The sequence below is a fragment of the Mixophyes fleayi genome, chromosome 2, assembly GCF_038048845.1.
Source record: "Mixophyes fleayi isolate aMixFle1 chromosome 2, aMixFle1.hap1, whole genome shotgun sequence".
Taxonomy (NCBI): domain Eukaryota; kingdom Metazoa; phylum Chordata; class Amphibia; order Anura; family Limnodynastidae; genus Mixophyes; species Mixophyes fleayi.
In genome coordinates, this window is record NC_134403.1 from 62,720,358 (window position 1) to 62,740,921 (window position 20,564).

Below are 20,564 nucleotides of genomic sequence, written 5' to 3' on the forward strand. Positions count from 1 at the left end.
TCTTATGCGAGTAATAATGATAATTTTGTCATTTTCTCAGGTTACGTTATTCCGACTTCCCACTATACTGCTAAACATCTCCTTATCTTTCCTACTAGGTGGCGGTTTATATTTTACCTATATATCTTTTCTTATGGAGTATGGTTTCTTTGGTCGGTGAGTAGGTCAAATGTTAATATTTCCATTTTTGGGGGTGTTTTCATGTCATTCTATGTTCTCTATATTTCCCATTTTTGGGGGTGTTTTCATGTCATTCTATGTTCTCTGTTAGGTTAAATTAATTCATTATACATTATTCCTGTTTTAATTCACAAAATGAGGATTATATCGAGAAAATAAATAAACTTCCTAAAACACATTTGAAATAGTTACAGGCAGGCACAGATGTGAATTAGTCACTGTTTTATTGGCAGTGTTTGAGAATTGAAGGCTTTGGTTTGATGATTACTTGAAATTGGCAACTTTTGCATATTTTGATAAATGAAGCTAAACAATGTACAGTATAATCCTTTTGTCTGGCACTATAAGCTGCCTAACTGGAAGCGACAAGAGGTATTTTTCTGTGCATCTCTTGCCAAGATCAAAGTGCAGTTGCTGCTAATTAAACATTAGCAACATTTCCAATCTAATGCAGTCTAACATCCCTAATCACAGTCTTCTATAGGTTGGGCGCTGGCAAGTAGGGCATTCTTACCGCTGTGTTATTGCCCAGTCTGGTTTTATTACTGTGTTCCCAGTTGTAAAGCGCTGTGGAGTATGCTGGTGCTACATTAACAAATAAATCACTAACCATTACATCTACTTCCATGCGTTACTAAATGGAATTGTGGCATTTGCTACTGATTTCAGCAAAGCAAGGATCCTTACTAATATCGTGATAGACTGCACTTTCTTTCATGCAGGAGATATTTACTAAAAGGGTTGGTGACATTGGAGTCGGTGCGGCCGCTGGGTGATCCGAACAATGTCCAATTTCTGGCATGATTGATTCTGTCTGATAGCGACTGCCACTGTGATGCTTGGTACACACCTATGCAATCTTACTTGAGATGCAATTTCTGTAACGATTTCACAAACTATTGAAAGTCCAGATGAGCATGCAGATTAATGCAGTGTCGGACTGGGGCATGAAGGGCCCACAGGGAGATTGCAACGCTAGGGGCCCAGGGGGTGTGGCCAGCCATTATAGAGGCGAGACCAGACACTAGAGGGGGAGTGGTCAGCCCACGAAGGACAGCTTCGCACCATAGAGTAGTATAAAAAGAATGCATTGTGTATAAAGAGTACACAGTCTTGACCTGCCCCTTAGATTGGGCAGAACAGTCACCAAAAATCGGGATTGTCCCACTAGACCAGGCTTGGCTAACCTGTGGCACTCCAGGTGTTGTAGCACCTGGAGTGTCTGCAAAATCCTGAAACTGTCATTCTATAAACCTTGTCTCTAGATGATGACAGAAGAAAATGGTAGTGACCATCTTTCTTTTAAATCGACTTAATTGTCATGTCTTCTTTACATTGCACAAAATACCACTGGCATTGAGAGAAGCTACCTGCTTCCAGAGGTACATGATAAAGTATGAACAAACCTATTCCAGCATCAATACCGAATACTTTTTCAAGAGATTTCCCTGCATACTTTACCAAATCAAAGCCATAAATGGCAAACTATAAATGAAGCAGGAGGAATATAAATGTTAAAATGATAGCTGTAATTTTGTTTATGCAAACAAGAACTGTGCACTAAAATTACAGGGAAATAAGGATCTGCATTATAAATCAACCGAATCCTGGATTTGGAGCATCCCTATAATAAAGTAATGAATTCTGAAGGTTTTTTTTGACACAACGTACTATGAACTAAGAAATATTGCTCATGGTGAATGGTTTTAAGTGACCCGAAGAATCCTCTAACAGATAATAATTTATCAGAACCTGTTAAATCTCACCTGTCCTTCAAAAATGATATTGTTGACATTGATTGTTAATTGTTGAGTGTTATTTTAAAGTATTGTTGAAGCAGCATTCTGTATATCATGTGTTTTAACACCTAGGGCTAGATTTACTAAATTACGGGTTTGAAAAAGTGGAGATGTTGCTTATAGCAACCAATCAGATTCTAGCTGTCATTTATTTAGTGCATTCTACAAAATGACAGCTAGAATCAGTTTAGTAAATATACCCCCTAGAATCAAATATATGAAATGTCTTCCTTTGTACTCTGAATTTGTGCCAAAATGTAGCCTAGGCAGGGATGATGAAAGTGATGTTAATGAGCCACACATTAGTTTCAAGCTCTTTAGTGGTAGCTAATGAGTAAAGGTTGCCATAATATAACTAGATTTAAAGTACAATTCCCAGACTGCACAGCTCAACTGTGGCATGGAGTGGTTACACAGTTGTCCTAAGGAACGCCTTGCATAACCCTGGTCCAAATGAGCAGACATTAACTTGAATCTTTGCTGTGGAATCTTTGCAATTTCTGTTGATAGCCCACCTAATTTATTGAAATTGCATAATACATGTTTGGTTGTTCGTGCATTTAGAATTTAACAAATTCAACAATTGTAACAAATAGAACAATTATTTTAGTTATGCCTTGTTGTGTTTTTTTTATTTCTGCAATCTCTCTGTGAGGTAGGATCGCTATTCAGCGATTCACAAAATGAACAGATCTTAGCGTGAGCTTAGCTTTAATTCAAAAGACTACTTACTTTGCAATTAGACAGACATACATGAAGAACGGTGTTGAGCTCTCCCACTGTTTCACTGCCACTAAGTTGGTTATTGCAGGTAGAGCCACGTCTAGGCTCTCTGCACCTGCGTGTGGTTACACAAAGTCTCCCCTCCGCCGTCACAGCAAGTGTTGGTCTGTTCTGTAAGCTCCAAAATAATATTCAGACAGCGCGAAAATAAGATAACCAAAGGGGTAATTAGTAACAAGGGATATCCAGGATATATATTAGGTAGGATAATTTATTCACAACGATTGCAAAAAAACAACCCAATTGATCTTGCTAATAAAACCAATACAGTTTAATAAAAGGTTATTAAAATACCATAAATCCTTATCTCCACACACTGTGGAATAGGACTAGTAGGGTATACTACCCAATTACATCATATAAATAAATACTTGAGGACCATGACAAGTGATTCTCTTATACAAGATAGATAGCTCTCAGACCTTCTTTGTATCTAATGTCCAGTTAAGTGGCCACTTGGATCTTATCAAATGAATTAATTTCCGATATTACTCAGTGGTATAATGTTAGCATTTAGCAAACGGTACAGTGTAAAGTATCCTCCCTAATACAAATATTATGCAGATTGATATTGAATGATCGCCATATAGTGGGTTTAAGCAAGATACTTGTAATTGTCCACGCAAAGAGATATTGCACTCCGTCCTGGCGTCTCTGCAACGGGGGAGATCTTGATCCTCGCGAGGTGCGCAGCTGTCCGTGTCAAAATAATGTATCCGAAGAATAGTTCCGCTCTGTCCTCAGAGATTTACCGCATACATGTAATGAAAGTATCATACGGTCTGGAATATCAGTGACAGTTGGAATACTTGTTATTACAGGTAGAGCCGCGTCTCCCCGCCACCGTCGCAGCAAGTGTTGGTCTGTTCTGTAAGCTCCGCCCTAACAACGGAGGGGATGGGGCTTAATCACGGCAGGGCCTACCGGTGGTTAACATGGCTGTCCGGCAGGCCAGTCCGAGGCTGGATTAATGCATACACACCTACATGACTTACCTTCAGATCTGTGCTCTTCATCGCTCATAACCATCTGCTGAAAAGACATTGTTGATCGTGTGTGGCTGGATCACTTTACAAATAACTTATTTGTGGCTGGATCATGTAGAAATAATCTATTCTAGAAATGTATTTCAATCAGAGGTGCAGGCACCAATGTATAATTGCAAAAGCACTTACATTGCGATGTGTTATGTAGGGAAATGACGACTTGCTTGGGGTTTTGTAACTTTTCTCTTTGGGAATTCTCAAGTTAGCAATAGAGTCGAAGAAATGTGTATCCTGCAACTTTCTTAAGAAAAAAAACATCTTAATCTCATGTTAATTAGACCTTTTGATGTGTGTCAAACACCCCTGAAGGCACAGGAAGGTTTAATTAGACTTGCTGTTAGATTTCCTCTGTGTCTAAAACAGGATGTCAGAAATCACAGCAAGTTTTAGGCTATCACAGATAAGTGTAAATATTGTTAGCTTTGCATTGTATGTAAATCCATGTTTGGGAAACGTATATATCGTATCCTGATACTAAAAATAACTCAGACGTTGCAGAACCATCTCAGATTAGGGGGCTGGTTTACCCCCTGCCAGGAGTTATGTCAGAACTGTATAAAAAGTGAGCTGTTTCACCATGTAATGTGTCATTCCTGTACCATCTATACTTCTGGAAAGATCGCAAGTACCACAGACTGGCGTGTGAACGGTCCTTGTTAGGACTACTTAAGCTAATAAACCATCTTTTGCTTCAAAGACCTGCTTGAAAACTTCTCCATGCTGAAATTCCTGTGACCTACAGATTAGACCCAACTCTAATCTGTTCCCGGCTGTTCTAAAGTTTGTATCCAGCTTTCCGGTGCCACCACTCTGTCCGCTACCCAGCAGCTCTGGCCAGTGTGATAGGCCAGGGGGGGATCCATCCACAGCAACCCTGATCCATAGGAAGAGGTCAAGGTTATCAGCCCAGGTACACCAGTAACGGGGTACACTAGCAGCGACAGTTACCCAAAAGGAACCCGGTTCTGGATGCCGGTAAGGAGTCCAGTGGTGGCAGCATTTGTAAGCCCCTCCTACTGCGGTTAGAGGGCGCATTTGGGATAAAGAAAGGGAATGGTGGCAAAGTAAGCCCAGCTGGTTCCCAGCAGCAACAGACAGGGTGGCATAGGCGGTCCATCCTGTCACATTGTGTTTTTTAGGAAGTCTAGAAAACCAAATCAACAGATGTGTTTTAGTATGACAAAACATGATCGTGGGAGCATGCACACTCTTGCAATATCTGAACAGACTTGTGAACCGTGTGATCTGCACGATAATTGCATAGGTGTGTACCCAGCTGAAGACGGCATAATCTAGACCCACCCACTCCTGAGCAAGTTTTGTTTGCAGAGCGACGGAACCGTGGATGGGATGGGAAACAATTGAGGTGTCTTGACAAGGGGTTAAAGAAGCCATGCAAATGTGTACCTGTTTTCCAGTTGGATAAATAGGGGTATTAATAATAATAAGAATAATAATAATAATAAATTTAATATTATTATTAATAATAATAATATCTATGACTTATAAGGCGCCACAAAGGGTCCGCAGCGCCGTAAATTACATATACAGAGAACCAAGACACAACATGATACACAAATATATACAAACACAGGTGACAGGGTAAAGCAAATCAGATTATTTATGGGACAGATAGTGAAAGGGAAGGTAGAGATTAGCGAGAAGAAGGCCGAAGCTTAAGAAAACAGGGAAAACAGGGCTGGCGAAGCAGGCCAAGAGGTACAGAGGGTGTTGGAAAAGTAGAAGGAGCACACAAGGAAAGAGGGCCCTGCTCGGGGTATGATAAATTGTTGGAGGCAATCTTGTACTAAATGAGCTGTATTGAGACTGTTGTTTGGCATTAACGTTTCCTGTATTGTTACATCACCATGTTGCTTCGCTTGGTGGGAAAGTTGTTGTGGCTGTTGGATACTGAAATCCCAATGACTTTAACTGAGTATTGTCCTTGTAGTTGCTCAGATTACGGTATCCTGGAAACTCTATGTTATACTTCACTGTGCTTACAAACATGTCAATCTTTCACCGTGTTTCTATTGGCTCTAGAAAGCAATTTATAGTTGGCACTGCATTTTTATACACTCAACTTTACAATCAAGATTAAACATCACCTAGGCCTCTCTAATGTAGCCCCAGAGCTCATAATGTTCTCTGGCATGGGAGTAGCTTACTTTAGAGCTCTATACAAATAATCTATTAAGCATAATTTTAATTAGCGTCCTTTCAATTAAGTCACACAGTACATATGATTTGTTATTGACTCTTCCATCACGTGGGGTATATAGTTGTGAGTTGCTCTTTACATATCCATTAGAAAAGCTAAGCACTTGATACGGAATTGTCTTACAAGATTGCAGTGTCCTACACTAAATGTATGTAGCAGACAGGCTGGGCTTCCTCTCACAATCCTAGGCAAGACATCTAGTGTTCTGTGTAAACCATTCACTAGGACCCAGTCACAAAGGTACTTTTCCCTAATCAAGTATATTGTTTTTCATTGCAGACACCATGGTTCTGGGATACGCGACAATGCTGGTACAATTACCCCTATCAGGTAAAGCTTTCTTTCTATTGAAGATTTGAATGTTCCTAAACCGAATAAAACATGTCCCCTGCCGTAGCATTCTCAGTGTACCGTTCAATCACACCTGCATTGCCACATAACAATTTTGAACTTAGAAGTAGTCTTTCAACACTGTACAAATGCAGCGTACAGCATTCATAGTGCGTATCCATTTAGTATGTGCTATTTTAAGGCCGATAACTTGCAGGGACGTTTGATACTACGTTTTATGATTGGACAATGTTACAATGGACAGGATGGAGGATGGTAAAGTAAAGTGTGATCTACTTATATTTCATGATTACGTCGTTTTTCTTTCCAGCCACTCTCACAGGGTTTGTACTACTATTATATTCAAGAGCTGGCGTTTTACTGGTCCTTAATGTTCTCCCAGTTTACAGATATCAAACGTAAGGTAAGCTCCTTCGTTTTACCTCTGTGTTTGTGAATTAGTTGCCTGCTGCCTCTTGCAATTTGGGGAAAATACTTTTATATAAATCTATATTTGTGTATAAACTCCAACTTATTTGCTACATGGGGTGGGCCAGTTAAGCTAGTGAGAACTTGTCCAAAAGTGGGCGTCCCATTTAAAGAGAACTTATTCATACTTCTGTGTTGACGCTGCTGCTGCTGCTGCATGCACAGTCATGTTAGCTTAGCTGGATAGATGACTTGGGCTGTCGGCAAACGCTATGCTCTACTGTGAGGTATTGAGGAAGCCAGTGCAATTAGCTGTCACTGTTGCATAGTTTCTGCATGCTTAACCAGCAATTACGGTAATGAAAACCTTGCTTATTTTTCCTTACACTTCTGTAAGGCGTGAGCAAAAATAAGCGAACATCCTTACAACAACATCACGGGGTAACATAGCAAGGCGATCATCATCATCAACATTTATTTATATATAGTGCCAGCAAATTCCATAACGCTTTACGATTATTACTACGTAACCTCACATCTAATGGAATCGGCCCCTGAGAGAGAGCATTACGCATAGAGAGTGTACTCCATTAAGTTTTTTATCTTGTGCAAATCAGGTGCACAATGGTTATGTAATGGACAAATAAAAAGCCACTGAAGACCTTGGTGAATGAGAGGTTATCTTTAAAAGAAAAAAAAAAGTCTATTATATCAATCGGCAATTAAGCTACTTGGTATTCGTCTCTGATCATGGAGTAAGGCCACTTATTGAACAATATTGCTAAGAGCCTTTCAGAGATTAAATAGTTTTATGATAAGGGAGCATTGGTTTTCTCTGGTTGTAACCTTGTTACCTACCTCAATGTTAATCTCTAGTTCGGCCATAGTATATGGCCATAGTATATCACCTTTTTACAAATATACATGACTGTTAAGGTGCCTTTTCCATAGTGGATAAACTTGTATTTTTGGTTTTGTGACGCTTTAAGGGCAAGTGTATTTATGTAGCTACAAAAAAGCTTGCAGATCTTTAACTGTACACACTTTATTTTACTGTGTTTTGATAAGTGTGAAGCAGCCCTTGGAAGCTGTATTTGAGGTTTTGTTTTGTAGACAATAAAATACAAATGGCGTGTAACTGTGGAATGTGGACATCCTGGTTCATGCTAGGAGCACACAGCTTTGTCTTATGACTGCGTTTCCTGTACTCTCTAGTGGTAATTGGAATTAATGAGATACAAAGCCTTTCTCTCTTCAGCCCTTGTCCAGAATTAATGCATTCAACCGGTCTGTAATTATAACAATCATTGCCAAGCCTTTGTTTCTGCACTTGCTGTTACCACAGTAACTTAATTGTTCCTCCCTTTTACTCTATATTATATAAATCCCCCCCAATCTGAACATATTTTGCACTAATTTCAGCTTATTCCACTTTCATTGAAGCGCCCTTTGGGTAACTGCATCCTAATGGGGTGCTGCAGTGACTATCTTCTTAGGGGAAAGATATCCATATATGTTTTTGAGATGGGAGACTCCTCTCTATGCATTTCTGGTATGTGCGAGAGGTATTTCGTCAAGTTCTCCTACAGATTGAGTGTGCAGTCCACAAACCGTCCTTGTGGTTATATAAAGCCCCTCACACAACTTAAATCTCATGTCTTACCCAGAAGTGTCACAGATGCTGAGTTGTATTTTGAAACGCTGTGGTGACTTTTCTCCATTTTATCCATCCAGTGATGTATAAAACATCCATAAACCAGTAAAGTATGATATCAAAGTTCCTTTTGGCTATTCTTCAGCTACAAATCCCAGCATGCACTGCAATTTAAACAAACATTAACATGTGTTAGTATAGAAGAAAAAAAGCTGTCATGTCACATCTAATGCTGTTTTGTTTTTGGTTTGTAGGATTTCTTAATCATGTTTGTTCATCATTTGGCCACAGTTGGCCTCATCTCGTTTTCCTATGTCAATAACATGGTGCGTGTGGGGACCTTGGTCATGTGCCTGCATGATGCTTCTGATTTCCTGCTGGAGGTGAGCCTGTGTCTTAATCCATTTACCCAAATGCTTTCTATAGACCGCTTGCATGCAAATACATATCGTTTCTATATGTCCAATCAGAAGTAACAGCAGCAGTCGTCACAGGAAATTGTTCAAAGAGAAGTCATGTTACTTATTTGGTACAAGTCTTGTGAATGCAGTTCCTTATTCCTCACGTGGAGGTATATCTGCCAGCTCAGAGGACTGAATGGATGGGGTAGGGGGTAGTTCCCCGAAAGCGGAGGTAGCAGAAAGTGGTTGTAAATCTTCTCCACATTATACAAATATACCACCACCGTAAACGCAGGTTTTTTTTTGTTTTTTTAAAGAATATTTCTTACATTTTACTTTACTTTCTTTTTTACTTATCATCATCATCACCATTTATTTATATAGCGCCACTGATTCCACAGCGCTGTACAGAGAACTCATTCACATCTGTCCCTGCCCCATTGGAGCTTACAGTCTAAATTCCCTAACATACACACAGAGAGAGAGAGAGAGAGACTATGGTAAATTTTTTGAAAGCAGCTAATTAACCTAATTGTATGTTTTTGGGGTGTGGGAGGAAACCGGAGCACCCGGAGGAAACCCACGCAAACACAGGGAGAACATACAAACTCCACACAGATAAGGCCATGGTCTGTAATTGAACTCATGACCCCAGCGCTGTGAGGCAGAAGTGCTAACCACTAGGCCACCGTGCTGCCCATACTTATGGGAAATATCCCTGATAATAAGGAGGGGTGTTAAAATTGTACAAAGCTTTTTAAAGATTAGTTTAGCTAACCCTTGGACAGAGCAGAAGGTTAGTGTTACTTGGTGCAGATTTGCATTGTATATCGTTATTCACAATGTTTACTATTTTATACATTTCCCTGCATAGATGTATTTCCAGGAAATAGTTGAAGGTTATGGCTTGGTCAGATGGGTTGGGATTATTCAGAATATAGAGCTAGCACAAGAGCAGTCTTGAGGTGGGAGTTTGAAGCTGGTAATAAAAGACAGTTTAAATCCTTGGATGATGGGGGAATAGACGAGAAGTAGGTTATATTAATTTAGATTGTATTCCAGAGGGGAAGGGGGATGGTGTCAGCTAATGTAATGACTAGCGGAGAGCTTCAGTAATAATAAAACCATTATTGAAGATCAGTCTGGCAGCCACCTTCAGAATAGCTAAAAGCCATCATATTACTAAATGGAAGGCCAAGTCCTGTAGGGTTACAGTAAGCGAGGCAGGAACTGTTTTTTAGTAGCCTTGTTTATGAGATAAGGATGGATATACGGGATGATGTGAATGAATCATGATCTTGTATGGGGAGGGAAGGATGGGGTTAATATGAGATGGAAACACAAGAAGCTGTTGTACTCATGTGAGAGAGACGCTTTATATATTCAGAATGTTTCCCAAGTAGCACATCTGTAGGGGTCCATGTCCCCACACTTTCAGAGCTACTGTAACTGACACCTACAACTAGGGGTAGGTTATAAAATAACATTTAAAGAACTTCCACAATTCAACTGTTGTTAATGTTCTCTTCAGCCTTCTCCTCACTGCACTCATTCAGATAGGCCACAGTGTCACATGTGCCCAAATAAATTGTTGTTGGATTAGTATGGACAGTATTGTTTGTTCCTTTCTTACCAGGACAAATGGCTTCCTTGTGATGTAATTATTTGGCCCAAAAGCCACATTACTGGATATTTGTTACTTTATATATTTCCCCCTGTGTATGAGCATATTGGTCACAGTCCTGGTCATATGGTTACTGTGTCAAACACATGGCACTTATGTGGCCATTTATAGTGGTTTGTTATTTTTTTACTGTGTTTTATAATTAACTAACTATATAACCTAAGCCAGCTAACTTAATGAATGAAGCAAGTGGGATGTAACTGGTATGCAAGGCTCTTGGAGAAACGTAGTGAGACCAGCATGCAGTGTTTCCTAATAAAGAATAGAACACCTGTGAGTGCCCAGTTTCTCCCGGTCTACCCTTTGGGTTGGAACAGGGTGCTAGAGCCCTGTAATGTTCTGGTGACTGTCTCAAACTTCATACGTGCATACATGTCCCCACACCAGTGGGAGGCCCATCAGTAATCACATATCAAGTTATCACTGGAATGGAATTATCTATTCTAAGCACATCTCGCTTATATGCTGCTGGAAACACCCCCCTACACAATATAAATATGTTATTGTATTTGTGTATTCGTAAAGTATACAGTATAATATGGTTTATTTAATTTACTACCTAAATAATGTTTTTCACTCTTGTCTTCAAGGCAGCAAAAATGACAAATTATGCAAAGTCCCAGAAGATCTGTGATGCTCTCTTCATGTCGTTTGGGTTTGTGTTTGTTACCACGCGACTGTTAATTTATCCCACATGGTAAGAACAGCTTAAAGCCATACTAATTAGATTATGTTTTCCCTTTTTGTATTAATGTATATATCAGATGGTTATATAATAAAATTCAGGTTGCAGGCGTTTTTCCTTCCTCTATGAATGTTTTAAGCCTGTTTGCAGAGTTTAGTTTGTCTACAGTATCTTTCTCCCGCCCCATGATCTCCTTATCACCTCCCAAAGTCACATGACAGTCTTAATCAGGGTCGGTAAATCCTAGGGAACAGGTTGTGAAAATTACCCAGGACGGGCAAAGAGGAGACCGTCTGAAACTCTCCCTAGGTTTGGTCATCTATTGTATAGGCCTAGCATAAAAAGCTGAGGGGCATTTTGTGAAAAACATAATTTGCAGTTTAATCGCTTGGCGTGCCATACCTGTGATGTATGGTGTGCAGGAAATGTACATTTCTCAGTATTCTGTGCACCTCGGGGTTAAAACTAGTTGAGACTTGGCCACAAAGGGCAGAGCTTATTAACTGAACCGTACCACAAAAACCAAATGTTTGAGGTAAAAGTGCATTAAATTGTAAACATTCTTGCTGGATAGTCACATATTCTGTGTACCTTTTTTTAATATTTTAAAATAAAATGGATCTTTATAAGGAATAATCAATTGTGTTGGTTGCAGGATCTTAAATACAACATTGTTTGAAAGCTGGGAGCTGATTGGGCCTTATCCCTCATGGTGGCTGTTTAATGGTCTCCTTTTAATTCTGCAAGTCCTTCATGTCGTCTGGTCTTGCCTCATAATTCGAATAGCATACAAGTCTCTGACGAAGGGAAAGGTAGGTCTACTGTAATTGTGTATTGTTTATTTCTATTTTATGGGAATTTGTGGTTGGGTATAAAAGAAATATTATTGTTTTCACCCCCTTTTTTGCTTTATCCGACTGGTGTTTGGAAGTCTTCTCCCCTCCTGTCTCCTAATCTAATGATACCACTGCTCTGTCCTGGCCAAGTGACCTTGTCAGGGTGAGAACGTCTGATATCTTGGCACTCCCGCCTCACTCTTTCTCTTCCTCCTTTTTCTCTGTGTCAGGTTGGAACTGGAAAATGTCACCCTTTGCCTGTAAGTTTTCTCTGTGCTGTTTCCAACTTTGTTACCCCACATACCTGCCTGGTGTCCCTTCACCTCCTGCATGTTCGCTGCCTTCATCAGACCCTACAGCCCAGATTCATGAAAGTGGACGGCATGTCGTGACTCGCATGGAGGCCGAGATTATGTGAGAAACCTCACTCGTTGATGAATCTGGGCCTCTGACGTCATGACCTCATCTAATCTGCATAGCTATTAAACTGAAATATCCCACCACATTTTAATTTGATGCTTTTAAGGAATGACTTGAAAGGCACCTAAGTGCACCTGCTGCTTACACACAGTGAAGGCAGCCATTTTGGTAATGCAACCTAAACATTTCGTAGAAGCCATTGACATCACTGAGGCACTTTGTTACTGGTTCAGACTGACTTTTGATTATTCGTTCAGCCCACAAAATGGATTCCTCCGCTGTGTGGGTTCTATGTGTCCAAGGTGAGCCGCGCTGTGTCAACTCTGCTCTTGCGTTTTATTTTTGCATTCTGTAATTCCTGCTGGTCGAGTTATTTCTTCATATGGATTGATGCATGACTACACAAGGTAAACAGTCAGTTGTGTACTATTCGCACTAACGAAAGGTTGCAGGGTGCCTGAAGCATCACATGGTTACTTTAGTAAACCCTAAAACATTTGTGTTCTCCAACACCTCTGTCTCTCAAATGTTTTCTTTTTATTCTGTATCTCAATACAGTACTATGTAAACCTAGTTCCAACAAAAGTTAGTGCGCTTGTAGTAGGAAATGCTCACAATAGCTGGACTGATACTTTTGATAGATCTCCCCCTAAATAGGATTTTATGTTGCATGTTGCCAGAAAAAAAAACAGATTATTAATAGCAAACTAACTACTCTATCAAACAGGGAGGTTCTTCCCCGTTTGGGCGTAGCAGTGATTTTAGTTTAAGTGTTTTTGTTTTTTTTGGGTTTTGTTTTACATTATTAATTATTTATTTATTTTATTTTTTTAAGCCATCGCTCATGAGGATGTTGTGTGCTTCACAACATGATAGTATGTCAGAAACCTCGCCAGGGCTATACTGCTGCATAATTCCATCTAAAGTCACCATAGAGCCATACCCGTCCTCTAGTATAATTCTAATAAATATATATTTTAGAAAATGCATCTTGGGGACTAAAGAGATAATAAATTCTGTTAATACATACTGTACAGAAGATGCACACAAACTAATAGAATATAGATAATAAACTAATAACATATGTGAAAGTCAGCCTTTGATCATATTGCCGAGTTGGGCACCATTGTGGGGGTACCCTGGAAAGTCGGTGGAGACACTCAATGTGTGTAGACAATGAGGTAGTGGCCCTGATATCTGCTCCTATATATTTGCCCTTTCTGGTGCAGATGACTTATGGCTGATATGTGTGCAGACACCTGCACATTTAGGTAAGAAGCTATTTGGAAAATATTGATCTTTAGCTGGTGCCATTCTGGATCTGTACTTGAAAACTGAATGCATTTTGGGGTTATTTTACAAAACACTTGTACAGAATTATGATACATAAAATGTGCTTTGTGCCACGCACATAACTGTGGAAGAAATGACTTGATAAAAAATTGCAGTATAGCCAGTAATTTTACAAGCCCTGGAGTAGCTTTAGTATGGGCTGTTGTAGTTTCAAATTCTTCTTTACCTCGTTATATAATGGTAAACTGGCCTCAACTTCAGAGAGATAAGAACAATTGTATCTCTCTCTAAAGTGCCTCTGCTATATGAACAGCGCTACGGCGGTCCGGACTTCCATATTCCTTATCCACCACATTCCTTCTTTGTCACCTTTTAGATGCCTGATAAAATACTGTCAGAATCAGCATGCTGGACAGTTTCTTGTTTATTTTTTAAATCTCTCAATCTTTTGCCCCATCTAGTCTGTCTGAAACATTGTCAGTGATTTCTATTGCAATTTCTAAAATCATCTCATAGCTACATTTCTAACCTTACACTAACATGTCCCTTTGATCTGACTTTTTGGAAATCACCACCGAAATCACAGAAATGCCCATTTGTACAAAATCGCCTATTGATAGATTTCCCCTCATTGTATTTATTACCTAAAAACACTGGAGGCAACTATTTTGATGGCTGAGCCAGTATTCATGAAGTGTGCAGCTTGTCTATTCACTAGTACCCTGTAATAATACCCTGTAACAATATAGAAGAACAATGTGGTTAAAACTGCAATGCTTTCATTGGCAGAAGTCACAGCCTCTCACTGATAGATGTGATTTCATTAGGTGGAGCTAGAGGCTTTGTTTACTTCTGTGTGTCCCACCTGTATAGTGGAATACACCACAGAGCACCAGGAAAATCAGATGAGGCTGAAAGGTTTTCTAAATATTCCTTCCAGATTGCTTCATTTACTGCCACATCTTCTAAATTCTTTCTTTGAATTTACATTTTAATTAAAAATTAAAATAGTATTTAAGTAATTTAAGGTAAGGGAAGCAAATCAAAATTAAAAGTATTAAAAATAAAATTCTGAAAATGGCAAGGAGTAGCTGATGGCAAGCCCCAGAGTGGGCGCCCGAGCGCCTCTTGTGGAGCCCACACAGGAGCTTGAAGGCCATAAATTTGGTTTATGGCCTTCACCTTGTCTGTATAATATATGGCCCCCGAATATCTAAGATTTTGGGTAGCACAGAGACTCTGATTGTTTAGAAAACAGGTCTCTGAGCTCCATAATATACAGGAAGGATAATATTAGAATAATAAAACAGTTATCACAAGTAGGTGTCACATATTACATCAGTATATCTACACATTAAATGAGCAGATTATGGGGATGAATGCAAATGTAACTGCTCATGGTGGGTCATCCATGGCTATTAATGGCCTGTATACTGATGTGTGCATTAATTTGCAGCATAGCTGGAATCCCTCTTCCAACTGAAAACCTTTATCTGGCTGCTATAAGCCACGAGCAGAAAGTAATGCATCTGGTAAATGTTGTAGTAGAGCGTTTATAGTACAAGAAATGAAACTTGTCTGAATATGGAAAACTATCTTATTGGTGTCTAGTACACATTATTTTCTTAGAGTCCCATTGATTTTTAATATAAAATAATTTACCCCATGTGAATTAAATAAACAAAGGTTTTGTTTTTTTTTAACTGGTGAAGGCTGTCCTCTAAAAATATAAAATAAAATCTGATAATTGGAACCCAGTTTTGCATATCTCCCTCTAATTGTCCCCTCCGTGGTGTAAGTGGCTCGCTGGTCTATTCGCAAGATCTCTGTAGATCACAAGTATCCTGGTATTACTGAGCAGACAAATTATTGCGGTTAGGACATTGTGGATGTACGAACCCTTTTAGGGCTGCATGTCACGCAGATCATACAAAATCCTTGTTTTCTGCAAAATTGCAACATAGAGTATTGCTGATGTTATACATTATGGTACAATATTCAGCACTTGGCTACAGTATTTTAGTGTAGTCTTTCTCAACAAATGTAACCATTGATGGAAACACAGACAGAGGAATGAATGAGACTTCTGGTTCTGAGTATCAAACATCAAAAGGCAAATAACTGACCATCACATGGTGCGATGGCATCTGTGACATCACTTATGTCAAACACCAGCAGCTTACATTAATGGATACATAAGTAACTTTGATGTGGCATAGCAGGAATACTGAATGGTTACTTTAAATAAAAAAAAAAAACATGCAGAAAATTAGTTCACTGCATTTTTTTTCCCCTCACTCCTCACTGGCGTTAATTTAAAAAAATAAAAATAAGCAAAATCCTTCTTTTACTAGCCCCAAACCACCAGTGAGAGAACCATGAAAAGACTGTGAGAAAGTCACAGTTGTAACGAAACGTGTCAGAGGTTTGACAAGTGCTTTTCTACAGTCGGACTTATGAAACACAAGTCTTTGGGTATCGTACTGGTATTGTGTTTCTGTTGTCTCCACACAGTGGATGCTGCAATTTTGTGAGATGAACCAGTAGGTGGATGGGGACAAAGTTCATCATACCTCAGTGATGTGTCGCCGGTTCTTGGTGAATGGATAGGTTGTAGTCTCATGTCTATGGGGTCAACCCACAAAATGTCAGCCTTCATGATACACAGGGATAATACATAAGTGCCCAGAGGTTGCTGATGTGTAATGCAAATTTAGCACAAATCATAGCCCTTCATTCATGTAATTTAAGTATCCAGACTTCCTGCTGGTGTTTGAAGCATCAGTTATTACTTATGTTGTATTCATCATGAATTGCATCAGCAATGACTCATATTGCAGTTTGCAGTTTTCTTTTGGTTATTTTTTGAGACATGGTCCTGTTTCCTGGTAATGGAGCCATTGCTGCTTCTATCAAATATGCATGGAGTGTATACGTTTATAATGAAGCATTGATGATACATTGCAGAATTTATCTTTTTTTAATGTTCTCTATTGTTTAAGGCAGATCATTCTGTTAGTCTCATGTTATTCATGAATAATTAGCTATGTTAACAGTTGCCTTCATTCCCCTTTCCTATATTTTCTACTAAGTAACTCAAAGAGAAGAATGTAACATAGTCCCATTTCCCCCCCCCCCCCTTCCCCTTCTTTTCAGTTTAATTTCCTTTTAAAAGCTTTGTTTGTGTCTTAACATACTGATGGTTGAGTGCAGTGTGATGTAGTGACTAATTCATTGGGTGCAGTGATAAGTGTGCCGTTAGTTTCTGTGCCTCCTAGTTGGGGGCTGTTATGCAGTGTATGTATAAAGGGAAAGCACAGCCACACTCCATCTAGCACCAATCGGGGGAATCACATGACTTTCTGTCCCAGCCCTAGAATCGGCAGTAAATCCTTCATCACTTGTACATCCTGATGAAGATATACCTCATGCTGCACGGATGGCACCTGGTCTTATAGGCATTTGTGCAGTGTGTTGTGCTGTGGTTTTGCCTGGTGCCAACATTTTACCTGACCTGTGTTACCTGTTGTGGCTAGGTAAGAGAAAGTGATTACCACCAGCAGAAAGATGACAACGTAAGCTCTATCCTATTATGTTGCTTGTATGTGTCTAAGGAGTTAACATGAGGTCCATTACCACTGCAGAAGTATACTTTGTTGTATTTTTGGGGTTTGGGGGTGCCCTTAAGCTACCCTGTTATTCATCAGAAGTATGTAGGACGTGAAGACAGGGATTCATTTATTTGATCACTTATACAAGTAAACTGAACAGACAGATTTGTATGATTACAGGTTCTGAGCTCTTGTAGTCTTAAAGAGGTTTCTGGAATAATTTGTAATCCAATTCCTACTTGGACAGGTCTAATAAGAGAGGATGGCATGTGCTCTGCACCACACTACATTGGGCTGATCATTTCTACTGTTGTTGATTTTAAGTGATGAAAATTGTTCCCCCCCCCCCCCCCCACCCTCCATGGTGGACACATTCCTTGGTTAGAAAATGTCTAATAACTGGGATAAAAACATGGAATTGTCTGTATGGCTTGTGCTTTGCTTCTCTATTGAGAGCTACACATCCCTACGATGTGTCTTCAGTATTGATAGATATTGGTAGGAAAAAAACATTCAAACAGGTTAAGGACACGTTTTGGATCTTGTCCATGTTCTATATTTGGAGCGTGTTACTTCGTCTATCAGGTGAGTTTGACAAGGCTCTGAGGTCCTTCTCTCCAGCTCATTCAGATGTCCTCAGTTTAGAAGTGGGCGGGGATAGAGCAACCTGCATCCAATCAGATCACCGGAATGCTCACAGCAGCAGGAGAGGAGTTTGCTGATCTTGTGGGAGGCAGTGACCTGTCCACACGTGTGGACATGTTACTGAGGACAGAGCTGCGTGTGACTGGCTGTGTCATGATGTGAGGAGCAGGATGGAGTTATAGTGTAAGCAGCATGGTTCCCCAATAGCACAGAATAGTGATGTGAGTCTCCTATCAAATTAGTTTAGGAAAACCGTGGTGTCATGACCTCAATATGAAATGAAGTTCATACATCAAACTTGTTTTTTGTTGTTTATATTGAGACTTATCCCTGTCCAACCTTTGCTTTGCTCAGGAAATTATACCTTATGTGTTATCTGCTGCCTGGTTTGGTGGTGTTGCTTATGTTAACCTCAAGTCCTGTTATAAAGTGCCCTCTTCTATGGCCTCCATCTGCTTCTTATTCTGAGCTTGGGTATGACACAATGTAGGACTGCAGAGAATAATAAGTCTAAGCTTCTGGAGAACATACTCTACTTTCTGCTGTGAATGATGACCTAGATTATAGAGATGAATATGTGATCTAACCAACTACTACTGACTAATTATGATCCATCTGCTCTCTCCCAATCTCCATTTTAGAGTTGACCAATAATCTCGGTCTGTAATGCTTTCTTTTCTGCTCTTTTTGCCAGGCATTGAAAGATGAACGCAGTGATATAGAAAGCAGCTCAGAGGAGGAGGACACTGCATTAAATGGCACCAAATCCATTCACAACACATCCAGCAATGGGTCTAACAGGGTGAATGGTCATGCAACAAGCGGCCAGTGGGCTGAAGAATAAGTGCGTGAACTACCTGGCAACATATTAATATGTTCCCTTTTGTAAAAGACATGTCATGAGAATTGGCTGAAGTCATTCCTCACAAACCCAGTCCTGAACTGAGCCGCCCCTGGAGGGTGAAGCACGTGCTGCGTCGGACAACAACCAGATTTTATCCCAGTGATTACTTGAGTTTTACATTGGATCTGGATTAGCGCTCAATGGCTGTCATATAGCCTGACCAGTTAAATCTGCACTTTTCATAAACTGTGCTGAATCCCCTCCCCACCAATGAGAGACTGCCATTGGCACAAGCTGTGGCAAGGATGGTGATGACACTTGGTAATGGCTGTTCAGTGGGCCCTGGTCTTCATTTTAAAAGCTATTTTGTTCAATGCGGATGAGAATAGTCCGAGAGTGCTCATGAAGCTGTGTCAGGTACAACGGGTGGTGACCCCATCACAAGCTGTGTGTGAAAACTGATCTGGAGTGTGCGCCTTAATGTCCTATTTTATATCATTGTTTACTTCAGTCTGTGGGGAAAAAAAAATAATAAAAAAAACACAAAACTTGGGGTTTCTGTCCTTAACTTAAAAATGGTTTCATTTGTTATAGGCCTATAGGAGTGCTGTACTGTCTAGTCAGGGATACATTCAGATAGGGTTCTGTAATATTTCTGTCTACCGTATTAAATATTGAAAGAAAATGAAGCAGTGTTTTGCTTAGATTAGGGTATCTCCATGTCTGACAGTAGCCTTTCCAGATTCCAGGCACGCTTTCTACCATAGAACAAGATGGGGGAGGAGGCGCACAATAGTGTAGTACAGTACTATAATGGAACTATATATCCAAGAGAGGAACCTTAGCCCCAAAAAATAGTGAATCAAATATCACCCAAATAGATCGGTGTGGTTGAGAGTGTACCAGATATAAAAGCTTTCTAGCTAATCCATAGAAAGGTCATACAGAATCAAAAAATCACTCAGTGTATCCCATATGGCACCATAACAGGATGAAGAACACACAGGTCACACTAGTGTAAGTATATGCGTACCAGAAACAGAAACTTTTCCGCTTATCTGAAAAGATGTACCACGGACTGTGATAAACAGGTCACAATTCAACCACAGCGGGATGGATAGCTGGTCACCTTGCAAATCAATGTTGAATGTGAGGTGTCCAGGCTCCACATTTTCCTGAGGGCTTGTGATCTATTGAGTTCTACCATGTTAGTGCTGCTCTGTCACTGTCTATGAATGTTATTTAATCTTGGAAAAGCAGGATGCTACTTTTTAATAAATTCAAATATACATAGAAATACGGTTCTTTGTACAGAAGTCTCTCTGACATTGCAGGATGAACAATTTGTGTTTTACTCTACATTTATACTTGGGTCATTCCACATCAAATCAACATAATTTTGGAAAAAAGTCTACTTTATATTCTCTAATTTCAATTAAATTTGGTATACTAAATGCTGCCATGGGTTTAAAGAAACCCCCCAAATCTTGGTTTTGAAGTTATACGCCTTTAAAAGCTGTAATTTATTTTACGAAAAACTTGCTGTTAACATTTTTTTAAATTGGCATTTGAAGCTCACCTGATTGAGCTAGAGTGTTGGATGAGGTCTCATTTTAATCCTCTCTTTATGGGCTTTCATATGATAAATAACACCACAGAATGTTTCAATAAAAATTTGAAATGTACGATTTTTTTCAAAGTTT

At 39.7% G+C, this 20,564-nt stretch overlaps 1 protein-coding gene across 3 annotated transcripts in view; it reads left to right on the top strand.

The window, feature by feature from the left end:
- Positions 1-19,437, top strand: part of CERS5 (ceramide synthase 5) — a 38,535-nt gene extending 19,098 nt beyond the window's left edge. Inside the window, exons 4-11 of one of the 3 annotated variants that reach the window (XM_075199115.1) lie at positions 99-156; positions 6,309-6,359; positions 6,691-6,783; positions 8,697-8,825; positions 11,118-11,224; positions 11,868-12,024; positions 12,279-12,308; positions 12,726-13,174. In XM_075199115.1, coding sequence (XP_075055216.1) covers positions 99-156; positions 6,309-6,359; positions 6,691-6,783; positions 8,697-8,825; positions 11,118-11,224; positions 11,868-12,024; positions 12,279-12,308; positions 12,726-12,866 — 766 coding nt within the window. In that variant the 3' untranslated portion in view covers positions 12,867-13,174. Of the gene's footprint in view, positions 1-98; positions 157-6,308; positions 6,360-6,690; positions 6,784-8,696; positions 8,826-11,117; positions 11,225-11,867; positions 12,025-12,278; positions 12,309-12,725; positions 13,175-18,711 lie in introns of those variants that run through there. The other 2 variants (XM_075199114.1, XM_075199116.1) reach the window with 2 other exon arrangements.
- The last annotated feature ends 1,127 nt before the right edge of the window (positions 19,438-20,564 follow it).